Genomic DNA, 23,622 nt, shown 5'->3' on the forward strand with positions numbered 1-23,622 from the left:
CTCCTTTCCAGCAGCTTTTCCTGATACATCTTACAAATATTGTCATATTTAAAATGAAAGCTGAAAAGGAAAACATCTATACTTGAAATAACTACCTCAGTGTACTTTTTTCCTTAAAACTCTAACACAAGTGAAGCTACAGTAACTCAAATATGTGTGTGTTACAACATTAAGTCATTACAACAGACATACTGTAGCGCTACCTTGTGGTGAAAATGATCATTTTACATTTCCTTTTTACAGATATAAAATACTGATCTTGATTTTAGAAACCACAGACCTGTGAGGATGATCTGAGACGAGGGAAGGGTGTTAGCAGGAGCGATCCTCGGCATGGGCCGACTTTTGTTGGCACTGGGTGGCTGTAAAGGTCGAGGCAGAGCAAAAGTCTGAGGTTGCTGTACAGAATTGGCAGCCAGAGGAGCCAAGGTTTGGAGATGGGATGGGTGACCTGGTGCTTGTGCAGATAAGGTGCTATACTCCGAGCTGTGGCTAAAGGTGGTGGCTGAGTTGCTGGGTGTGACAGTAGAGGAGGCTGTGTGTGTAATCACAGACGGCGCTACAGTCTCATCCAAGACTGAGGTGTTGTTCAAGGGTGAGGTAACCATGGGTGCTGCTGAGGCCATGTCCTGACCTGGAAGGCACTGTACCAGAGGATCATGTGATAACGGCTGAGCGACAGAGGGAACCTGACCACTGGGCGCCACCTGCCCAGGGAACAAGGACATGTAGTTGTGTGCATAGACAACATCGCTACTACCGCCTGACTGACTGGCCATGGGAGAGGGGACAGACATGGGGCTAGAAGGGGAGATGGGGTTGGTTGTCAGCTGCATGGAGGACATTAACTGGCCCTGGCAAGGGATGAAAAGGAAACAAGCACACTTAGTAAAATATGATACAGAGCAGACACACTTCTGTGGTTTATGACAGTAAACAGACTGTCTGATGACACATCTGTTATACCTGCTCTTTAACTAACGGTAGTAAAAGTTTCAGGAGTGGAGCCATTATTTATAATACTAAATATTCTGAATAATTAATAACTGACCTCACTGCTAACCGATCCTGTACCTTAATTTTCATTCAAAGTTGCGATATTCTACTTTATTGAAATTTTTATTTTAAAAATATTTTTACCTTATTAAGATTTTTGATTTGCTTCATACTGAAGTTTATTTTTGAGCCATACTATTTTATTCATTTCATAGGTCATAGTTTTAACATAATTATTAAGTGAGGTACCAAAGGATTATTTTGACTTTTGGAGTATTTAGTTAGTTATAGTTATAGTTTATTTATTTATATAGCACATTTAATTACAACAGGAGCGTTGACCAAAGTGCTGTACAAGAATACAACATACCTAATAAAATAACTTAGAGTATTGATAGCAAACACCAAATATGAATTTAAATATTTAAAGTATAGTACGTGTCTTGTCTTTAAATACTGGTTTTCTAAATTCAATTACAGTGAAGTACAGTGACAGGACTATGACAGTGTGCATATATAATTGTCAAACACGCTTCTTGTTTTTTAAACAAGTTCACTGGACACTTTATTGGGTACAACTATTTCAGAATGAGGAGGAAAAGTGATTTAAGTAATTTTGAACGTGGCATCGATGTTGATTGCTCTGAGTTTTTCAAAAACTGCTGACCTGCTTGGATTTTCCCACAAAAACATCTGTAGGGTTTACAGAGAATGGTTAAAAAGGTAAAATATCCAGTTAGCAGGAGTTCCTCTGGGTGAAAACGTCTTGATTGACGTCAGAGAAGAATGGCCAGATTGCTTCGAGCTGATAGAAAAGCAACAGTGACGCAAATACCCATTTGTGCAAACCAAGGTATGCAAAAGAGCATTTCTTAGAGCAGATGGTCTGCAGCAGAAGACCATCATATAGACTCACCAATATGAGACAACAGAAAAAAAAAAAACATGGAAAAATGTTGCCTAAGCTTTGATTTCTGCTGCAACATTCGAGTGGTTGGGTCCAGATTTGAGGTAAGTAACATAAAAGCAATGATCTATTGTCTATCAGTGGTTCAGGCTGGTGGTGGTGGTGGTGGTGTACACTTTGTACCGACTGAGCACTGTTTAAATATCACAGCCACCAGATCTCCATAGCACCTGTTGTTGAACAGGAGTTTCACATTATGGATGTGCAGCAACTCTGTGACGCCATCATGTCACTTTCGACCAACATCTCTGACAAATGTGTCCAGCACCTTTCTGAATCTGGGCCATAAAGAATTAGAGTAGTTCTAAAGACAAAAGCAGGTCCAACCCGGCACTAACAAGGTGCACCTAACAAAATGTCCGTGAATGAAAGTGTCTGCTGGTTCAACCAGGTTCAGGTTTCATGAACGCTGCATATCTTTGGTATGGCTATAATGAGCCTTTGTACTGTCTGAGTTGCTAAAATTCATACAGGGACCTAGAAACAATTAACAGTGGACCCAAAAGAAACACATTTTTTTCACTAAAGCCAAGTCATGGCTGATTAAAAAACTTTTAAGAAACTTCAAGGAGGAAGGTAGCATGAAAGAAAAGCCAAATATTCAGAGCTATTTAGAGTACACAATTTTATTGAAAATTTTATGAATTAAATGTTAATCAGTTTGAGCAAGTCATGTATGAAAGTGCTGTGTAAACAGTTTAGTAATATTATTATGTTACTTCATTGTTTTTGTCTAACTACAGTAAGGCAGGAAGTTGGTGGCAGACGTGGCAGAAACACAAAGAAATTTAAAATCTAAGAAAATAAAAAAACTCTCCTTGAACAGACTGTTTTCATGGTGGTGTGTGTTAGGGACTGAGCCTTGGATCTGTGTTTACCTGTGACTGAGAGCTGCTGCTGGGTAGAGGGGTGACAGATGATGCAGTGGGGGAAACAGAGGGGAAGGCGGGCTGACGGAGGCTGTGAAATAAGTCTGGAACAAGAGTCTCTATGTTAGCTAGAGGTTAGTAAAACCACACTACTTTTTGCGTTAGGCTAGGTCAACTGCTGTAGCAGAGTTACTAGAATATGTGCGCTTGATTTCTGTACAGTGTGCACTATTAGTCTGTGTCAAGTCCTAATGCAGCTGTGGGTGGTGCTTTACTGTTACCTTGCAGTGGATCAAATGAGTCCATGAAGTCCAAGTTAGGCTGTAACGGGATGAGTCCTGGTTGGATCATGTCAGCATTCCCTGCATGAGCTTTGGACAGCAGAGGCAGAGTAATGGGGAGTAAGGGCCACGGCATGGCTGTGTTTATGCAAATATAAGAGATCCAGTTCCACAAGCATATCTTTCCTTGATTTTCTTACCAATCTCCCTCGGATTAGGGAAGGGTATGGGCTGGTGTGAGGCCAGCGTAGAGAACAATGTGTCTGTAAACTCAGACATCAAAACGTCCATGTCGAAAAGGTTGTCCATCTCCATGGGGGCAGGCGCTTCATTAATCACACGACGAGTCACACGGCGTGCAGCGGCCTCTTCATCCTGATAAAAGGAGACACGGAGCATGTCTGGAGAGACTTCCCCAAACAGGGATAACTGCTCCTCCGGCCCCTTTGAGCGTTCAAAATGCAGCAACCACACCAGTTAGCAACACACAAGCATGCAGCATCACGTAGTATTGTGAACTCCTCATTTACATAAACTGTGCAAAAGTTTGATGGGAAATTTCATTTTATGTATTTTAGATGTTTTTTTTAACGATACAAGCTACAACCGTTAATTCAGACTTTTAAACAAAGCCTAAAAGATGAACCTCGATCTACATTCAAGCAGGCTGCTAATTTATTTATTTATTGTTTACATTTACTTTTCCATGCTGTCAAACTCAAGACTGACATCATTACTCTAGTCCAATCATTTTTTTGCCTGCCTTCTGTGACGCAGTCAGCTTCAGTTCTGCATGCTTCAGATCTCAGTGCTCTGTCATTGTAATGTCAGGCTCGCATTCATGCATTTCCACTCCCCCCGGTGTCTCAGAGCCCCATCAAAGCTTCCATTTCCCTCTTCACCACCATCAGTGTCTAGATCCCAGAGGATCCTGTCCGAACTCCCGTCACTGCTGGGTCACTGCTCCGCTGCTCCACAGCCTAATCACTAAATAGCTTTTATTCAAATTCTGTATCTCAGTAAATCATTTGAACTTGTCCGAATGATCTCTCCATACTGAACTTTAAATTAAATTAAATTTTCAACACATAAAAAACAACTCAAAACAGTTACTACAATTGTTGTGAATAAAGCAAATCATTAATCATATCTTCAGTTGTTCAACTAAAATCAATTTAGTTCTGTTTAATAATAGCTGGTATAATTTGGGGCAGGGTCTGTCCTCTGTGAACATTGTTCTCCCGCTGATATAGCCTGCATTATATTGGCTTCATGTTTGAAATGGAAAATACATTCCCATGTCATTCCTTCTGCCCTCAGCAGCAGACATACAATGGCCAGCCCCAAAAATAAGTCACCACCTGGATGTAACTAAACAAAAAGCCAAGAGTCTGCCAATAATTGGATAATTACTGCAGTGATTACTATGTTTCAGCTTGCAACATGTTATTTGACTGTAACTGATGCAACGATTGGCTTCTCATTTTTTAAACAACCATGTTGAAAAATCTATCCCATAGTCATGGAAATTGTGTTACTCCATTTCAGTCAAATTATTGTCTTAGAAAAACTGAGTTAAACACTGTCTAATACACTATTAAATCTAAAAAAATCCTGAACAATCATGTCTGGAAAAACATTTGGAGAAATGAAATCTTAAAAAAGTAAATAAGTAAACAGTAGAAGTCATTGATATGTTTAACAGTAAAAGTAACAGCATTTCCACACATGATGGGAAGGGAACTAAAGGGACTGAAAATAAACAGCTGTGCAGCTTTGAGAAAACCAATAATTAGTGAGACTAACTGGGAAAAAACACTTCATTTCACTACGGAGCATAAACATTGGAATCATACCAATAATAGGTGAAGCAGGGTAAGAAGAGAAATGGCTGAAGTAATGCATCCATGATCCCTAGTGGAGGTGGTGTTGTGATCTGGGGTTGCTCCAGTTGTTCAGGCCTATTTAAGCAATGTTTTAGGTCAACTAACTACCTGAATATACTGAAACGCAATGCTCCCTGAACCAGAGAGTGGTATGGCGGTAAGTCATACCGCCTTTAAGCTCAGGGTAGTAAAGCTTACTGCCACACACTGCCCAATCTCATCTGATCCTGAAAGCCAAGTAAGGTCAGACCTGGTTAGTACGTGGAGGGGAGACTCCGGGAATACCAGGGTCTATTGCCTCAGGTGAGCAGTCTTCCACTTGGACCGTCAGTGGACTGAACTCTGATACTCCAGTCTGCAAGTCGAAGTACCCTTGGGCAAGACACTGAGGGGTAACTCAGGGTGAATGTGTGAAAAGCACTTAGGTTTATATAAAATTGCTGTATGAATGTGTGTGTGATTTGAGCACTCTGCATGATTCGGAATGTGCTATACAAATACGAGTCCACTTACACATATGAGCAGACAGTCACAGCACTATAAGCTGCCACTCAAATCTCATCAACACAAAACTTTTGTTGGTGAAAAATTCATGCAACTGTTGATGGAAATAAATGCCCTGACATTATTTACTGAAAAGAGAAAACAGCTTATTAAAATGTCACCATGGCAAATGTATGCCATCATTAAAGCTACAGGTAGTCAGATAAAATATCTTTGTATGACTTTTGACTGGACACTGTACGTCTTCACGGAGGAAGTACTGAGGACAGATGAGTGGGGTTTTATAGCCATATTCACTCACATCAAAACAATGATTTTCAGCAACAAGAAAAACAAGTCCTGCATAAAATGTTTTAGGCTCCACAAAGAGCTCCAATTTTATCATCATGAACTGCATCTGGGATTACATGAAGAAACAGAAGATGACATAAAAGGGAATGATCACTAACACCAAATACAGATTTTATTTTGGGCTGAAGTTTGAGTAAAACTAATAAACAGGTTCATTTTCTTTAAAGCTCCCCTTTAAATTTAACACCTCAAACTTTTGCACAGTGCTGAATGGGTGAGGATCCCATCATACCCGGCATGTTGGTCATTTCGCATGCTGTCTGTAAAATCATCACACAACCACATCCATTTATATTCAGCATTACAGCACAGGTAGCTGCTCCAGTATTCTCCTGAACCATAGGTTTGACACTCACACCTCAACATCAGCGTTCATGTCTAAACTCCACAGTTTGTTAAAGTGCCCTGACACTGTTAAACAGTGGCTGGCAGGTGGATGGTTGACAGTTTTCTTCAGTTAAATTAAGAGAAAACTAAAATAATTGTCTTTGCACAAGAAAAATGCCTGTCTGGGATAAAGGAAACACCTGGACCTCTTGGTTATTTGGCAAAATCCTCTGTTAGGAACCTTGACATAACGTTTGATTCTGGTTTTACTCAGAATGTGAGTTTATGTGACCAGTTGTTTGTCTGCTTTGCTAATCCAGTCAGAGGTCCTGCTCTGCCTAAACAGCGGCTTTCCCACTGGATTATAGAAGCCATCTCACTGGTGTACAGCACCAAGAGTCTTGCTTTGCCCCAGGGTGTGAGAGTTCATTCCACCATGGGAATGGAAACCTCATGGGCTCTTTTTAAAAGGGCCATGATATTTGTGCTGCAGCTAGTTGGGCATTACTTTTGTTCAGTTTTATCATTTGGATGTCACAGCCCCTTTGGTGGCTCATGGTGTCCTTTCTGCTGGGTCTACCACATGCTAAAGCGCTGGCGGTCTGATTCTAGTTCGGTGGCTGCTCTGTGGGGCATGTATATATGTTCCATACTTGTGTGCTGTACCGAGTGAATCAACTGAATCGAATGAAAGGGAATGAACGGTTATATCTATAACTTCTGTTCCCTTAAGGAGAGGAACAAGGTACAACACAAGGTTGTACCGCCATGCAGCTTGATTCGTTGAAGAGCGGATATCAAACTGAGGGATGGCTGTGATGACTGGGGGTATATGTGCAGGTGTCGCGGCACAGCGACACACATTTTGTCGTGCACATCGAGACGTGCACGACCGGCGGAAATGACGGGAGAGTTGACAATATTCCACATGCCGGGTATAATGGAACCCTGAATGAGTGAGTGGGTGAGTGAGTGAGTGAGTGAGTGAGTACATAGTTTTACAAGCTAAATTAGATGTACACAATCAAAAGTGCCTTGTATGCATAGTCACAGATGATCTTCTAAGTACAAATAATTTCAAGTTGACTGGGTTAGTGTGGTTTAATTTCATCAGTATCAATATCTGGCTGAACAGATGCTGACACTAATGATTATGTTAATATTAACGTCTTGTTAGTGACCTAAGCATGTTGCAATGCTGCATACCTTAAGTAAGCTCGAGAGGTCGTCATCCTTGTGTTTCTGTAGCTATAAAAGAGTTCACAAGTTCAACATTAAATAAATATTTATGCTTTATGGCCAAACAACATGTCTACTAAAATTTCTCAGCATCTTTGTAACAGAAACAATGTTTCAGTATAACTATACTGTACCCTTTTCTTAAAGTATGTTCTCCATTTGTGGTATTCTCTTATGACAATTTCAATTCTTCTTTTCCAGCATTTCCCCTCTGCAGCAATGGCCTGGAAAAGAGAAAGCAAGAGATAGGAACTAAACCGAAGCCTATGACAAGCATATGGTACAAAGAAAGGAAGCAGGAAAAGAAAACAAACATCAATTTCAAGAAAGTGTTTTGAGTGTCTGGACAACTAGATGATTTCAGTGAAAAGAAAAAAACAAGTCTCTGTGCATCTCACAATGATCACCACTTCTTCATCTTTACCTCAGGACGATGGACGTCCAGGTCCATACTCCCATCAAGTGGTGTCACAAAGTGACAAACAGGATTCGATCTTTTCTCCACATCTGGGGTTTGAAAAATAACTCAAGTTTAAAATACAGAGTTGGATTTTTCCATCTTATAAAAAGATATTTACAGAATATGAAAAAAAAACCAATCAACATAACAGGTATGTACAGTTATGGTCAAACGTTTCCATACATTCATCATACACACAAATGTCAAGGTTATTTTGGTCTCTTAATGATTTCTTCAAACTGCTATTTTCCCACGATGAGTGGATGTAACGTTTTGACTACAACTGCAAATTAAAGCTTCATTGTTAAAATAAATAGCTCTATTTGTTTAGTTATAACTCACCCAGTTCAGAAAACACTTGACCCAGATTTAGTTTACTTAGTGATGTAAATGAAAGTTATTATTAGTCACTTCCACAAATCAGGCGTCACCTGTGGTGACCTTGGATTCACATCAAAGTGTATTTAAGACATGCAGCTTACCGTTTTAAGTCATCTATCATCAGGCTGGTATAACTTTGAAATATATTAGCCAAAACATAGTGGCTCAGTTTGCAAAACATGGATTATAAGTGTAGTCTGTGTGCTTCTCTGTTTACATTTTATTTTATTCTAGAATTAGGTTTACTGCATGTCTGGAAAAGTGGCTAAGCTTCTGCTGTAGTAATGACTTCCAAGAAACATGTTCACATGCGATTAAGTATTATATCAGAAGGACTACAAGTAGCTATCTATAAACACAAATAGAAGCTTGAACTATAATTTCAGTGAGAAAAGCATGCTGACATGTCCTAACCATGATACTAATAGTCCATTCCAACAAAGCGTTTTTAAGAGCAGTATTCAGGTCAGTACATGTCCCACAAAATGTGTATAAGATTTCAACAGTGATAATAAGAGAGCTTGATTACAGGTTTCTCCAAACCCCTTCACTCTGCTCTCACACTGCTGGATCAAGCCTGTGTATGAAAGGATACTGGAGACAGAAGATCAGAAACTGTCTCTAAGAACTATTATGGTGGAAGTAAGACCGGCATGAGAGCCTTTCCATTCCCTTTAGTATCATTATTAAGTTCCCATCTCATCCTATCCTGTATTTCTTTGTTGTTCATAAATGGCTTATAATTTATCTGGTATAGCAAGAGATTTTTATGAAGCCCATCAAACACTTATTACGATTTTGCTATAGGCATTTCTCCCTTCACCCTTTGCTTTTCCCTCATTAATGCAGATTACATGAATTCACCTGCTGCAGGCAGCCTGGTTGTTTCCTGTCTGTTAAGTTGCTGATTCCACACTTCCTGTGCTCTGACCTGATATCCCCCCAGGATCTAAAAAAAACAAAGTTTTCACAGGCTCTATGCAGTCCTGTGAATAACTATACCCTTACTGCTTAGATAGCTTTAAGAAAGGAAGGCACTGGAAATCAAATGCACTTGATTAATTAACTGATCATGAGCAAAGCACACCTGGAACATTCAGGTGTATATTAACATAATCCCACAATCCAAAGAGGAGATGTCCCAGAAAAAAGTCAAACAATAAAAATAAAAAGAATTAATAAAATATATATATATATTTTTAAAAACACAAACAAAAAAACTCAAGCCTACATCTCAGACTCTGCAGGCTTCAGTTAGCATGTTAAATGTTAAATTTAGATCACTTCAAAAACACTGAACAAGCACAGAGTTTTTGGAACGGTTGCCAGGAGAACTCCTCTTCTCTCTAAAGGAACATGTCAGCACAGCTTGCAAAGTTTGCAAAATAAACCAAACACAGACACCTCACACTAACTGTCAGAGTGCATTCTTGATACAAATGTGAAGCCATCTGTTCAATAGCTAAAGCTCGGCTCAAACTTGGAATCGAGGTTTTCCAATGCCCCAGTCAAAGTCCAGACATCAACCTGACTGAAATGATGTGCCAGGACCTTACGAGAACTGTGCATAAATGAACGCCTGCAAAACTGACCTGAAGCAACGTTGTAAAAAAGAGCGGGCCAAATTTCTCCACAATAATGTGAGAGACAGATAAAGTCACATATAAAACAAGTACTTCAACTTATAGCTGCTAAAGGTGGTTCTACAAGGCACTAAATTGTGGGTGTAGTTAGTTTTTCAAAGCCTTTCATGTTCCTCCCCTTCTTATGCATATTGTTTTAGATCTTTATGCAGTTTTTGTAGTGATTAAAACTAGTTTCTCATTAGAAATTACACATTGTAACAATAATTGCTAAAATGTTATAATACGGGGACTCCAGAGGGCTGACGGAAAAAAACCTGAGTAGACACAACACTGCTTAATCCCTGGAGTTATATGCATTTTATATGCTTTAGTGTCATATATAGCAGCATTAAGTAGCTTAACAAAATTATCTCTTTGAAAAGGGTGAGGTAGAATTAACGGACTGAAAAAAAAAAAAAAGCAGCTGCTGTCCACAGAAAAACTTTGAAAGACCTTTAAGCCTGGAGAACTACTGCTCAAGACCACTTTAAAAAACATTACACAAAGGTCTGGAAGCAAAACTTAAAGAAATGAGGAGTGCCTCGAGACTTCCACAGTACTGTATTAGGCTTCTTAGTAGAATGTAGGGCTGATAAATTATGACAAAAACCTTAAACATAGTCAATCATTTTTATGTGTTGAATTCTTTTTCTTTTAAACATACATTTATTTGTACTTTAATTAGCTGAAAACCAATTAAATAGGAGTGAAACTAAACATACCTGGTGCGAAATACATTTGGGAAGAAAAGGGCTATGCGGATAGAGAAACCAAGAGCAGCACATCAAAAAAAAAAAAAACGCAAAACAGTAATCGCTTTTGCTATAACTGTAACTGAAGTTCAAGTTCAGTGAATTGCGAAACCCTACTAGAAGCCATAGGATTCCTTGTTACAACCCTTAAAAGGCAGAAAGATTGTGGGTAAAAGAACCACAGACAGTGAAACCTTGTCCCTGCACCATAGATGGGTTCTCATTAGAACAGCAAACATGGGCTTCTGAATTAGATCTTTTACAAGATGTTCCTTTAAGTTTGTTTCACTCATAAGCTAAAGAAATTGATATGGTTCACGTCTGGCCCATGAATGTCGATTTATCGCAAAGGACTAAAATCTCAAAATTCAACCAGACCCCGATTTCTTCATTGATGCTGTAGCTTGATTCAAATTGTGTTACACTGAAGGCAATGTTTAATTAAATATTAACCAAAAACAGTCACTTCCACTTTTTGTGTAGGAAATGAAAAGCACTGTGGAACTCTTACATTGGATGTACCAGGCTCGCCATATGGCGTTGTTCAGGCGAATCTTGTCTCTCCAAAGCAGTTTTAGCCCTTTGAAGTTCTTCCACTTTGGAGACACCAACTTACCACTGAAAAGAAAAGAAAAACATGAGTGAAATAACTGTAAGACCAAACCAAAACCTTTAAGATACTGTAAGAATAACCTGCATTAGCAAATCACAAACAGCTTTTTTCTTTGATTAATTGATCATGCACACGTTAATCACGTATCAATTAAAAATTTATCTTTTTCAGGTGAAATGATCACAGATTTTTTTAAAGCCTAATAGTGATGCTTAGCGGCTATACTGATCCAACACCCATCAATTAGTAAAAAGGTAAGAGAGCACCATCCTCTGACAGGAGTTATGTGTCTGACGAAAGAGTTTCACCAACTGCGCGGCCTAAATTTGGCTAATTATATTTGAACAGGGGTGGGCCGCAGGACAAAATGTAAATAAATAAAAATGTATAATCACATTAAAAAAAGGTGTGAAAAAAAGTGAAAATAAACCACATGTGCTGTTCGCCTGCTCAACCTGTGACTTATGTCTAACCACAAGAGCGGGAAAGCAAAGGCAGACAAGAAAAAGGAAGCCTGTTTAAAGTCATGCTTGGGTTACAAGTTATACAACAAGATGATGGTGGCTGCTCCTGCAGCTTACGCAAACAGTAACATCACACATACTCAGACACACACACACACACACGCGTCGGTAATGTTGAGACAAGTGAACACTGGGGGAACTCATCTGTATGTGCAGGTATGTGTACAGCATGTGCGCTTAATGATTACATCACAGTAACGGTTCTGTTTGTTCAGTGTCAGATAACAAGATGGGAGAGTCAAACAATCAATGATAAAAATCACTGACGCTTTGTGGACTTAAGGGATGCAGGTGTACCATTCTGATATCCGAGTGCTGAATTGTAAAAAGACTGACCATTACAATTAAAAAACAAAACAAAAAAAATTTCCAAAGCACCTTAACGGGGAAATGTTTATTACAATCCAAAGGTGTTAGCTCACAGTTTCCCGTCTTTACATTCTTCCTGTCAAATTTTACAGCTTGTCCCTCTTGACCAATTATTTTCCTTTGCATCACTTGTGCGTTTATTTACTGTACCAAGTATTATTTACTGTACTGCGCACTGTGTGAGTCTTTTGGAGCATAAACAAGCCGTTTCAATGGTAAATGCCCTTTTGCTCAAATAAACCCTCATCACTTACAACAACAACAGAACAGTAACTGTATCTTTAAATAGTCAGGACAAAGGAAATCCTCTGAGCAGCTGGCACCTCAAACATAGCTGTAAACAGAAAACTATGAGTATGGCCACTATTACTATACCGTACCATTATAGGGACCATCTTTAAAGACCTTCTACTTTAAATCTGCACAAAAGCATTGCTTTTATGCAAACATACAATCAATAATCCTATTTATTAACTGCCCAAGTTTGCAAATTCTACATTTTCAGAATAACAAGGTACTTTATTTATCTGATTTAAGTATTTTATGGAGGCATTATCTTGTGATAAGAGCTGCATGGAACAATTGACAATTGAGTTATAATGATTGTCAATTAATTTTATAAATCCCTGCTCAGGCATAACTGCTCAACATTGTCTGGATCTGTAATTGAAATGGAAACTTGAGATGCACAGTTTACACTAATAATTGACATATTTTTGGCTTTAAAATGAATCAACTATTGATGAGAAATAAATATTTTTAATTCTGAAGCACTTATGTGCTACACATGTGATGATGCCACAGAAACCAGATTTTAAACTAAGGCAAATTGTGATGTACAGGCCTGAGCCAGGGTCATGGTGGGGGTGTCCTGTTCATTTAATCTGATTTGTCACCAAGTCATAAAAACTCAATTTATAAAACCACCAGTCTGCTGGCTATGAAGGAGAATGCTAGTTTTAAGAGCCTTCTGCACGGACTTCATTTTTCATACCAAGTAGAAATGTCTTTAAAACACAGTCCATACCTCTACTACACCCACAGAAACGTGTGCAGCTTTGTTTACAGTTCAACTCAGAGTGCTGACATGATCAGTATGTTTGATTCATCCCACTAGCGCACAGGAAAAATTGCCATGCTAACTTCATGTATAACAAGCCAAGAAACAATAACAAGTACAGTCATGTGAAAAGGAATGCTTTTACATGACTCTGCCCACAGACTAATTACGCCCCATGATTCAACGGCTTGCAGATCAACCTTTTGCAGCATTAACTCCAAGTAATTGTTTGCTGTAGTGCTGGGCGATATGGAAAAAATATTTATCACGATATGAATTCTTTTATATCACGATAACGATATATATCACGATATACCACCTGACCTGTGGTCATCTGGAAAGTATGCAGTCTGTAAACAGCGAGTGGAGAGGGTGCAGTCTTTCTTTTGAGTTACCGTAAAGCATGTCGCAAATCCGGGTGCACGTAAAGCAGCACCATGTCGCAAAACCACAAGACAGAGTTTCTTTGCGAAAAATATCATTTTTTTATACTTTATTTTCTCTAGCATAAAGTTCAGAGTATGTATAGTGAGAAGACAGCACTAATATATTTGCCACAGGCTATTTAACCCTTTAAGACCTACCATAGAACCAAGTACGCCAGAGCTTATGTTTACATTTTACATGCTGTAGTGCCATTTGTGGGAGCATTTCAAGTTGCTATACATCAATACAACCGTTATAGCCCAAATTTTAATATTATGTATGCATTGAGTCCGTAGAAACTACATAAATTGCAAAAAAAAAGTGCAATAAACTACAAAAAAATTGAAAATCGTTTTTGTTTTGTTTTTTAGATATATTTCTAGTTAGAGAAATTTAAGAGGCTTATCCCTCAAAACTGTAAATACAAAAAAGTTGCACAAAACAGTTTCCAACCACAAGAAATTTATTTTGAGTGTCTTCATAGTTTTATGTTTGAGATACACTAATTTTAATATACTACAGGAAAAATGAAAATAAATATTATAATGCAAATTTGCAAAAAAAAACAGCATGTGCATCAAAATAAATTATTTCCAACAGTGTAATTTGACTTCTAAGCATCCCAGAAAGGATACAGAAAAGCATAAAGTCAAACATGACTTTTAAAAACACCAACATAGGCTTTGAAGCTAAAAAACTAAATTTTCCGCGAAATGACGTCACTTCCGGTTTCGGCCAGGTAATGGCGGACATGCGATAGTTCACGCTGACTTATATTCCAACGTAGGAAGTGTTATGAACAGCTGATCGGATCGGCAAAGCGTGTTTCTGGAATATTATGTTTTTGTTGCTGCAAGTCTGGAATATTATGTTTTTGTTGCTGGAAGCGCTTTTTATGCAATTTTTGCAAAGCTATATGTGGAAGGAAATCGTGATCTAGGGCAAGCTAATAGAATAAGATGTAAGTACAACTTGGTTTCATATGCAAAAACAATTATTGCGCTACCTTACGTGGTTCCAGTTCTACAGGGATTTAAAAATACTTAGGCAAAACGGAGTGTGCCTGCTTCGACCGGTTGTAAAGGGTTAATGATATATTTTATGTAATAATTTATAAAATTAGGGTTAGAAACGATAGAAGACAAATGGCACGATAGAAACTTTTCTATCGTCCACACGATATATATCGTCATATCGCCCAGCACTAGTTTGCTGTATGATTTTATCAGTCAATCATACCATTGTGGAGAAGTTTTCACCCACTCTTCATTACAATGTTGCTTTAGTTCAATGAACTTTGCAGGTATTTGTTTATGCACAGGTTTTTTTTTTAAGTCCTGCCACAGCATTTTAATCGGGTTGAGGTCTGAACATTGACTGAGCCATTTGCAAAACCTTGATCCTTTCCTTTTTCAGACATTCTGTTGTAAATTTGCTGCTGTGTTTTCCTGTCCTGTTATCAATGAGAGAAGAGACTTTTTTCCGAACAAGCCATCCAAACAAGCTGTACTTGTTCAGTCTTTTTCTATTTCTGTCATTAACTTTAACATTTGACATTTCAACTGAGACCTTTAGAGTCTGAGACATAGTTCTTTGGGTTTTTTGCTGGTTTTATGAGCACTGGTTAATCTGAGGTGAATTTTCTGGGATGTCTATACCAGCAAACTGGCAAATCTTCTGCTTTCATAAAGGTGCTCACATTTACTGATGATCTATAACACCTGGCTGCTACTTTCCTTCATTGTGGCAGCAGTAAGGGTGTTTTTAGGTTTTAACAGGATTGCACAGTCCTGTGAAAACTTCCTCTTTCACATGACTGTAGATGACTGCCACAAAGCAAATTAAACTTTTATAAACCTCCACTGTGCACAAGTGTCAGGATAACAACACATCTAGTTGATTCCTGCATCCAGGTTTTTTGGTTCCAAGGTTCCTGGATGGGAAAACTGCAAGACTCAGTGGGGTTAGTAAGAAGGGATGAGGTACAACTTAATTTAAGTAGGAACAATTTAATTACTAGAGTCCTGAAATATTCTCTAACTACTATAATGCTAAGCATTAATGTGTGGTTACACAGGTAGGACAATGTGGCTTGACTCAACAATGGTCAATATGGCCATTACACACACACACATCACAGTAACGGTTCTGTCTGTTCAGTGTCAAATAACAAGATGGGAGAGTCAAACAATCAATGATAAAAGTCACTGACACTTTGTGGACTTAAGGGATGCAGGTGTACCATTCTGATATCCGAGTGCTGAATTGTAAAAAGACTGACCATTACAATTAAAAAACAACACAAAAAAAAAAAAAAATTCCAAAGTGCCTTAACGGGGAAATGTTTATTACGATCCAAAGGGGTTAGTTCACAGTTTCCCATCTTTCCATTCTTCCTGTCAAATTATTACAGTATTATTTACTGTACTGCGCACTGTGTGAGTCTTTTGGACAATGTGGCTTGGCCATTTCTCACACTCACACACACACACACACACACACACACACACACAGTAGAACGGCTGTGTCTCAGGTGGTAGAGTGGATGTCAGTGTGTGTGTTAGGAAAGGCACTGTATGTGTGTGGTTGAGTGAATGCGAGTTGCAGTAGGAAGTACTAACTAACTTTTTTTAAGAAGCAGCCAATCAAAAGAAAGTAGTCTTACTGGAAAGGTGGCCTACATTTCTACAAAATAAAAAAATACTGCAAATTCACAACCTGATGATGTCATGTAGTATAATATGAGTTATAGAGGATATTTTTAGCAGGTAATTTACACAATTCAACCTAAATCCCTACATAATTAGATGCAGGGCTTGTTTTTTCTCCGTGTCTAGTTCCTTGATCTAAGTAAGGCTTCTACATCTATCTCCAGGACCACACTCCCTACAAAATCATGATCATCGAACAGGAAGTTAAAGGAAGACTCGTGACCGCCTGCAGGCGCCCCATGCCTGACTCTGCACATAGAGGAAAGCTCAGCGTGGAGGAGTGGGTGAGGAGGAGCTAAAGTGAAAATGAATATTCCCCATGTGTTTACATAGTACGCCATAACTTACCTATACGCCAGAGTCATGCACTCAAAGAGCTTCGTCAGTGAGGCGTCTATGGAGAAGTGCGACGAGCTCGCTTTTCCAAAATGATAGGTCTGACACGTTTGTTTGTTGACAGTGTCGAAGTCGTAGCCTTTCTTCGGCGGATGCTCGGTGTGGGGCGAGGACACCATGAAGTGTCCGCTGTGGATGATCTGAGACTCCAGTCCTTCTGCCTTCCTCAGCCCTAGGTGAGTCTCCTCCGTGTCCGAGTCGTCATCCTGCTCCTGCTTTATGCTCGCGGAAGGGCAACGGTATTTGTGCCGCAGGGACACCTCGCTCATAGCCATGTCGATAACTCACCAGACAAATGGCTAAAGTTAGCCAGCAAGCTAGAACAATAAAACTCTCCCTTTCATGAGTCTCTCCGGAGAACACGCCGACCGTTAAACTTCACCAGCTTCGCGCCGCGGAGTCGAGGCCCTCGGTTCACTCATCGCTAAGCTCGCTGTCGGTCATTAAACTCCCAACTGAACTTGTTGTCTTGAGTTGACGTAGCTACGAGTCTCAAAGACCAGCTGACGAGAAGCTGCTCACTGGCCCCTCTGCCCAGAGCAGGAAGTTCCTGTCGAAAAGCACCTCTGATTGGGCCGCCTCAGAGCCCCGCCCACTAGTGAGACCCAAAATAACCTGCAGCCACAGGCACATTTCTGCAGCAAGGAAAGACGAGAGATTACGCTTGTGATTTGTGAAAATATCCTTAATTTAAGGATCGGTGTTACGTCCCCCCCCATGGTGGAGGCAAAGGTAGGAAGGAGACAGCAACACTGGACAACCACAATCAATGAAGGAGGAGGACAACAGGACAGTTAAGAATCAAGCAGGATTTATTGGTTGCTTGCCTTGATAGTGAAACTTAACAAAAGAAAAAGGTGGTGGAGGAGGACTGGGCGGTTGAGCCAAATCAAAGAAATTAATAAAACAAAAAGAGGTCGATAGCTTCCAGGGCCTAACTAAAACAAAAATGCAAAAAAAAGGCCTACCTAGCTACTCGACAAAAGGTCAGTGAAAACACACAAAAGTGGCATCAACCGCATAACCTAGTGTGTCTAACAGTTTAAAACTGCAGCCAGTGTATAGGGTACCCCAGCTTACCTGTCCAGCCTCCCACCACACACAATACAAAGAAGCCTTCACACAAATGTTTGTCATAAAGCAGAAGCCAGCAGCCACCAGTGATCACCGGAGAGTGATTGGCCAACTGTGCCCAGACCAGCCAATAGACATTTGCCAATCAACTTTGAAATGGCCAATAGGTGGAGGCTTGACACCTGAAAGATAAAAAGAACACAAAAGCAAAGCCACATCTCTTGGCACGTAACAATCGGGTTTAGTGGTTTGGAGACAAGGTTAGAGAAACAAGTCTGAGATGGTTTGGTGAGGATAGGTGGTATATCAGAAAAAGGGCTTTAGAATATTGAGCTGCAAGGTAGAAAGAAAAGAGGAAGACTTCAGAGAAGATCCGTGGGTGTGGTGAAGGAGGACATGCAGCAGGATGATTTGACAGAAGATCCTAGGAAGGAAGATGATCTACTGTGGCCACCCCTAAAGGGAGCAGCTGATAAAAGAGAACAAGACTTGCTTTAAATCTTCCTTTATTAGAATGCATTTTCTACATTTAACACGTGGAAGCGATTGTCATCAGAAACACTCAAATATCAACAGAAAAAAACTCTCTACTGCTTAACTGACTTTTTGTATTAGTATAAGATATAATGTTTTATATTTTAAGCTAAACACAGATTACACTCTACCTTCTGTTAATAGCATGTTACAGTAATACTGCTGGTCTTTAAACATACCAACAGAGCTAAAACCTCGTCATAAACACAGATTCTCAGGCAGACGTTTTTGGTTCATCACTCTGGAGGGGAAGACTTGCTGCTCTGCTCTGTTCTGCTGAGGACGTGAAGCCCAGGATCTGACCTGTGAATGTCTCCACAGATATCTCACTTGGGATCACAGAGTCCAGCGTATACTCTGAATGTCCACCTGAGTACATGCACAGAAAAAAAGATTTCATTCTCAGCATTTATGTGAATTTTTTGGTAATGACTTGGAAGTATGTGTTTTTGTATTACACACTTTTAGGTTCAGATAGTCCCCCTCCTTCTTCCTCCTCCTCCTCCTCCACATCATCGAGGCCTAAAAGAGCAGTGAAACACTCCACCACCTCTTCCTCTGTCATGTGTTCTCCTGGGTTTAATATCAAAATAACAAACGTGTTGGATGAGCCAATAAAAACTGACAATAAAACATGGACCATAGGATTAAGATTTATAACCAGTAAGATGCAGACCAATCATTCTCGTTACCTCGAACCTGTAGAAGTTCTATCAGCTCTTGTCTCTGTAGGACGGGCTGTCCTGTGCTGTCAACATTCCCAAGGGTCCAAAAAGCTCTAACCAGATCACTGCTAGAGATGCTGAAGGCCGGCCGGTGGTTGACATACAGCTTGATAAATTCCTCCAGGTCAATGTCATTTACATATTTTCCTGTTTCGGCATACTTACTGAACTTAACTTCATTTTGCATGTCTTCTATCTGGTGAAGAATATATGTTTAACTGTTATTAAAGGGTTGAGATTAAGTGCCGGTTTTAGTTTCACTGAATTTACCTCTTGTTCAGTAGGATAGTACCCCAAAGCTCTCATGAGAGAGGAAACCTCTGACAAGGGGATTTTGCAAGACACTTGTCGTTTCTCCATCGAGTCCACGCCTTGATGATGGACTTGGCAGTAATAAAAAAAGTCCTCCATCTCCTAAAGACAGAAGAACTCCCATTACTGATTAAAATGTCACAGTAAACAACAGTTTTAAAACTTGTACTAGGGTGAGGACTTATCTTGTACTATTTAGAAATACATTTTATGCGTGGCCATGTGCATTGGTCTTCAGTTGCGAGTGTCCAAAATAGTTGCCATATTTTTTTTTATATATTTCTCTGTAAATTCATTTTGTATAGCCATGCATAAAAAAAATGTAGGCTCATATTTTTTTAAGAAAAGTTCAATTAAATAAGCGAAATTCATGCACATATGCCTTTCTCTCTGAGAACCAACAGAATTAAAAGCACAGTGAAATTCATAAATCTAAGTCCATTAGATTAAATAAGCTTTTTGGGGGAAAGTTGAGAAATTATTGTGTAGGTCATGTAGGTTAAAAAAAAAGAAAAGAAAAGAAAAGCTTAATGAAATAAACACAATTTAAAAAGAAAAAATTAGTAAGTAAAAGCAGGAGAATAATGACATAAAAATTTAACAACAGAGCTCTGTGAATAAAAAAGACATTTATATTAAGGTGCTTAACAACCAGAGATCAAACAAATAAATACATGTATTGTAGTTTTGGGTGCACAAAATACCATATTATATAATGCCATTAATGCCAGTGGACATTCCCTGGCCACTTTATTACATGTTGGTTGTCCATGTTGGACCACTTTTTGCTTTCAGAACTGCTGAAAGTTAAAACTAAAAGTACCATAGGGCCATAGTGAAGTTATTGTAATCGGAGGTAGTGCAAAAAGTGTCTAAATGTGTTTGGAATTTTTTTTTTATATCCTGACAGGTGTGTTCACCTGTCACAAAAAGAATAGTTACGGTAGAGTTATATAAAGGACTGTGGGAATTATTTCCTGTAGCATTCTTTATGGTAGCACTAAATCTGAGGGAGAATGAGCTCTGGTCCCTCCGTAGTGTGGAGCGGATGATTGAGAGCACTTTGTTTAGTGACTTCCTGTCTCTCACTGACATGGCAGAGGAACACAAAATGGAAGAACGTTTGATGGCTGATGAGGTGTTAAGATTGGTGCTGTGTGGCTAGGGGCAACAGGGGGTCTGGTACTGTATCCTTTTTTGCTCGTTCTTGTTTCCTGAACCGAAAACCCTCTTTTTTCATTCATTAGGGCTTTCAGGTCAATGGTGATCCAGGGTTTGTTGTTAGGTAAACATCGGGCATGCTGTTTAGGACAATGGTATCCTTGCAGAAATTTATATAACTCGTAATGCAATCCACGATTCTGATGATGTCATCCCCATGTGGCTCGCCCCACTCTGCATTGTCAAAGGGGAGTATGGAGCAGAACTTCGCAAGCTTCCTGAATCCACCTCATCACAGACTTCATGGCAACATGGAGTCTTTGAAGATCAGGGACATATTGAGATCTTAACAGGACCAGGGTGTTGTCTGATCTACCTACTGGGCGCAGGGCGGGGGCTTTGTACGCATTCCTGCTGTCTGCATATAGATGGTCAAGAGTTAGATAATAGTTTTATTATCCCATGTTTTATAGTCCACATACTGCTGAATAGATGGCAGAGTGGAGTCCAGATCAACAAGGTTAAAATAAGCATTTTTTTGATGAAAGCCTCAGGGTATTTACGCTGTAGGTCAGCAAAAGTCACTTGTATTACGTCACATGCCATTACCCTCAGCTATAACACAGGTAGGCTGTGGGGTTCAAACATTGCACCCCAAACATTGAACCCCAACAGCATTGTTGGTTTAAACAATGCTCAGTTGGTGCTCAGCTGAGCATTAAACCATCACCACCAAACTGAACCACCGATACAAGACAGGATAATCCATGTTTTGATGTTTACGATATGATTGTTACAATAGAAATTGAGACTCATCAGACATCAGATATTTTTCCAATCTTCCCTGTCCAATTTTGGTAAGCTTGTGTGAATTGTGGCTTCAATTTCCTGTTCTTAGCAGACAGACGTGGCACCTGGTGTGGTTTTTAGCTACTGTAGCCCATCTGCTTCAAAGAGCTAATCTTCTGCATACGTTCGTTGCAAGAAGTGGTCATTTAAGTTACTGTTGCCTTTCTGTCAGGTCAAAGCAGAACTGATATTCTCCTCTGACTCAGGAAATCAGCAACACATTTTTTCCCCAGAGAACTGCCGCTCACTGGGTATTTTCTCTCTGTGAACCGTAGAATTGGTTGTGTGGGAAAATACTCGCAAAGCAGCAGTTTTTGAAATACTCAGATGAGCCCATCTGGCACTAACAACCATGCCACGTTCAAAGTTACTTAAATCACCTTTTTTCCCCATTCTGATGCTCAGTTTGGCCTTCAGCATGGTGTCTTGACCATCATCTTGACCATGTCTACATACACTGCTGCCATATCCAAGCTGATATATTTGCATTAACAAGCACTTGAGTAAGTGTGCCTCTAACATGTTTCAGTCTAAAAAAATCTGAATAATGCTATGCTTGTTTACTTAAAGCTCAGCAGAAAAAGGAAAAATTTTACTCACTCTGTAGAACCTGCCATCTCGTCCTCCCTCTAAGAGATTGTAAAAAGGTACCATGTCCTTTCCGCCCAAAGCGGCTGCTGCCTCAAGCACACTACATTCATCACAGGAAAGGAGACAGATTTCAGGAAACATCATTATACTGCTCTTTCATTTCGACTGATTACCAGGTTGCTATGGAAAAAAAACATACTTCAAGTTTATTTCCCATGAGAGGACTGTGCAGTCTGCTCCTCCTGCAGTGAAAATGAATCTGCCATCATATGAGCAGGCAAACGCAGACACTCCTGCTGAATGGCAGATCAAAGCATTCGATTTGTAGGGGTTCCCATCCAGTGGCAGAATCTGGAGACCCAACTAAAGAAAATATAAAATACTCTTCATGACAGTATCACTATCAGTGTGATAACAATTTGATAAGAGAAAAGAAAGACACAAAAAACTTCTGTATTCAGTCGACTGCAGGAATTTAAAACAAGACACAACATTTGGTGGAAGTGAAAGTCAAACATTTGTCAGTAAAATACTGCAAACACTGACCTTTTCCATTGTGATGAACGCCAGGTAATATGAGTTTGTATCAGCTTTTTCAGACTTGGGAAGAACCACTATCTTTTTAATTGGAGAGCCATATGTTGGGCCTTGAAGGGTCTTTCTGTTTTTGTAAAACATGTACCGGTAATAGAGATGCGTGAGTATTTTGCTGTGACACAACATCTGACTGATCTTGTCACAGTATTTTGCAGACCTGCACATCTTTGTTGTGCTGTTGAAAAGCCTCATCTTATATTGATCCGTGACGATGAGGAGAAACTGCTCTGCCGTAAGGGGAGGATACCAAGTCATGCACATTGGCACGCCGCTTTGCTCAATGCGCTCCGAGCTTAAGATGACAAGCCGGTCCACGCTGCTGTTCTCCAGGTCGTACTCCACCTTTTATTCAGTTCCACACAAGCACAGAGATTTGCGTGTACCATTATCGTGCCAAAAACAGCCGCAGAAAACACTAAAGTAGACAAGAGTGCTGCAACTTAGACCAGGTAGACTAACCAGTTGGCAGTCCATTCCCAGAGAGAGTAGTCTGGGTTGGGTGCTGTCCAGGTGAACCCCAAAAAGAAGATCTTTGATGGGCTTGTAGTGAGAGTGGATCCTACCCAAATGCATCCACTGAGGTGAAGAGCCTTCTTTGGTGATCAAGTGAAACACTGACACTGCTTTTCCGGCATCCTGACAGCAAAGCAAAGCATAAATCATCTCACAACAACAGCAACAACAACAAAATGTTTCTGTAACAATGACAGCTCTAACAAAACTCAATACATTATAACAAATTCCAATCCACACAGTTTTCTCACTCACTGCAGTGGCGAGATACTTTGAGTCTGAGGAGAAGGTGATGAGTTGGATGCTGTCTTTGGTGTAATGTAAAGCTTCCTCTTGTTCACTCTCTAAGGTTCTGGCATTCAGTATGTGAACAGCTCCACTTGCAAAACCAACAGCCAGATATAATCCTGTTTAGAAATGAAATGTGACAAACAAAATCTAACAGCAGCTTGTACACACTGAGGATGTGGAAGCACTTTTCTTTTTAAACTTAGTCTGACCTTACCTTTAGGGTCAAATGTGACACACT

At 39.7% G+C, this 23,622-nt stretch overlaps 2 protein-coding genes across 6 annotated transcripts in view; both read right to left on the reverse strand.

Moving 5' to 3' along the window:
• Positions 1 to 17,253, reverse strand: part of mlxip (MLX interacting protein) — a 33,559-nt gene extending 16,306 nt beyond the window's left edge. For 2 of the 5 annotated variants that reach the window (XM_063489385.1, XM_063489387.1), the window contains exons 1-9: positions 16,690 to 17,253; positions 11,150 to 11,256; positions 7,845 to 7,927; positions 7,555 to 7,644; positions 7,388 to 7,429; positions 3,314 to 3,557; positions 3,114 to 3,203; positions 2,842 to 2,936; positions 281 to 854 (exon numbers count right to left, since the gene is read on the reverse strand). In XM_063489385.1, the coding sequence (XP_063345455.1) occupies positions 281 to 854; positions 2,842 to 2,936; positions 3,114 to 3,203; positions 3,314 to 3,557; positions 7,388 to 7,429; positions 7,555 to 7,644; positions 7,845 to 7,927; positions 11,150 to 11,256; positions 16,690 to 17,012 (1,648 nt within the window). In that variant the 5' untranslated portion in view covers positions 17,013 to 17,253. The remainder of the gene's footprint in view (positions 1 to 280; positions 855 to 2,841; positions 2,937 to 3,113; positions 3,204 to 3,313; positions 3,558 to 7,387; positions 7,430 to 7,554; positions 7,645 to 7,844; positions 7,928 to 11,149; positions 11,257 to 16,689) is intronic. The other 3 variants (XM_063489386.1, XM_063489389.1, XM_063489388.1) reach the window with 3 other exon arrangements.
• Positions 17,254 to 18,525: 1,272 nt separating this feature from the next.
• cfap251 (cilia and flagella associated protein 251) overlaps positions 18,526 to 23,622 on the reverse strand; it is a 10,513-nt gene continuing 5,416 nt past the window's right edge. Inside the window, exons 10-20 of the mRNA XM_063488801.1 lie at positions 23,599 to 23,622; positions 23,349 to 23,500; positions 23,040 to 23,216; positions 22,738 to 22,922; positions 22,530 to 22,644; positions 22,183 to 22,346; positions 21,993 to 22,083; positions 19,341 to 19,484; positions 19,038 to 19,266; positions 18,808 to 18,918; positions 18,526 to 18,714 (exon numbers count right to left, since the gene is read on the reverse strand). The exon at positions 23,599 to 23,622 is cut by the window's right edge and continues 227 nt beyond it. Coding sequence (XP_063344871.1) covers positions 18,560 to 18,714; positions 18,808 to 18,918; positions 19,038 to 19,266; positions 19,341 to 19,484; positions 21,993 to 22,083; positions 22,183 to 22,346; positions 22,530 to 22,644; positions 22,738 to 22,922; positions 23,040 to 23,216; positions 23,349 to 23,500; positions 23,599 to 23,622 — 1,547 coding nt within the window. The 3' untranslated portion in view covers positions 18,526 to 18,559. The remainder of the gene's footprint in view (positions 18,715 to 18,807; positions 18,919 to 19,037; positions 19,267 to 19,340; positions 19,485 to 21,992; positions 22,084 to 22,182; positions 22,347 to 22,529; positions 22,645 to 22,737; positions 22,923 to 23,039; positions 23,217 to 23,348; positions 23,501 to 23,598) is intronic.

Source organism: Pelmatolapia mariae, linkage group LG12, assembly GCF_036321145.2.
Source record: "Pelmatolapia mariae isolate MD_Pm_ZW linkage group LG12, Pm_UMD_F_2, whole genome shotgun sequence".
Lineage (NCBI taxonomy): Eukaryota > Metazoa > Chordata > Actinopteri > Cichliformes > Cichlidae > Pelmatolapia > Pelmatolapia mariae.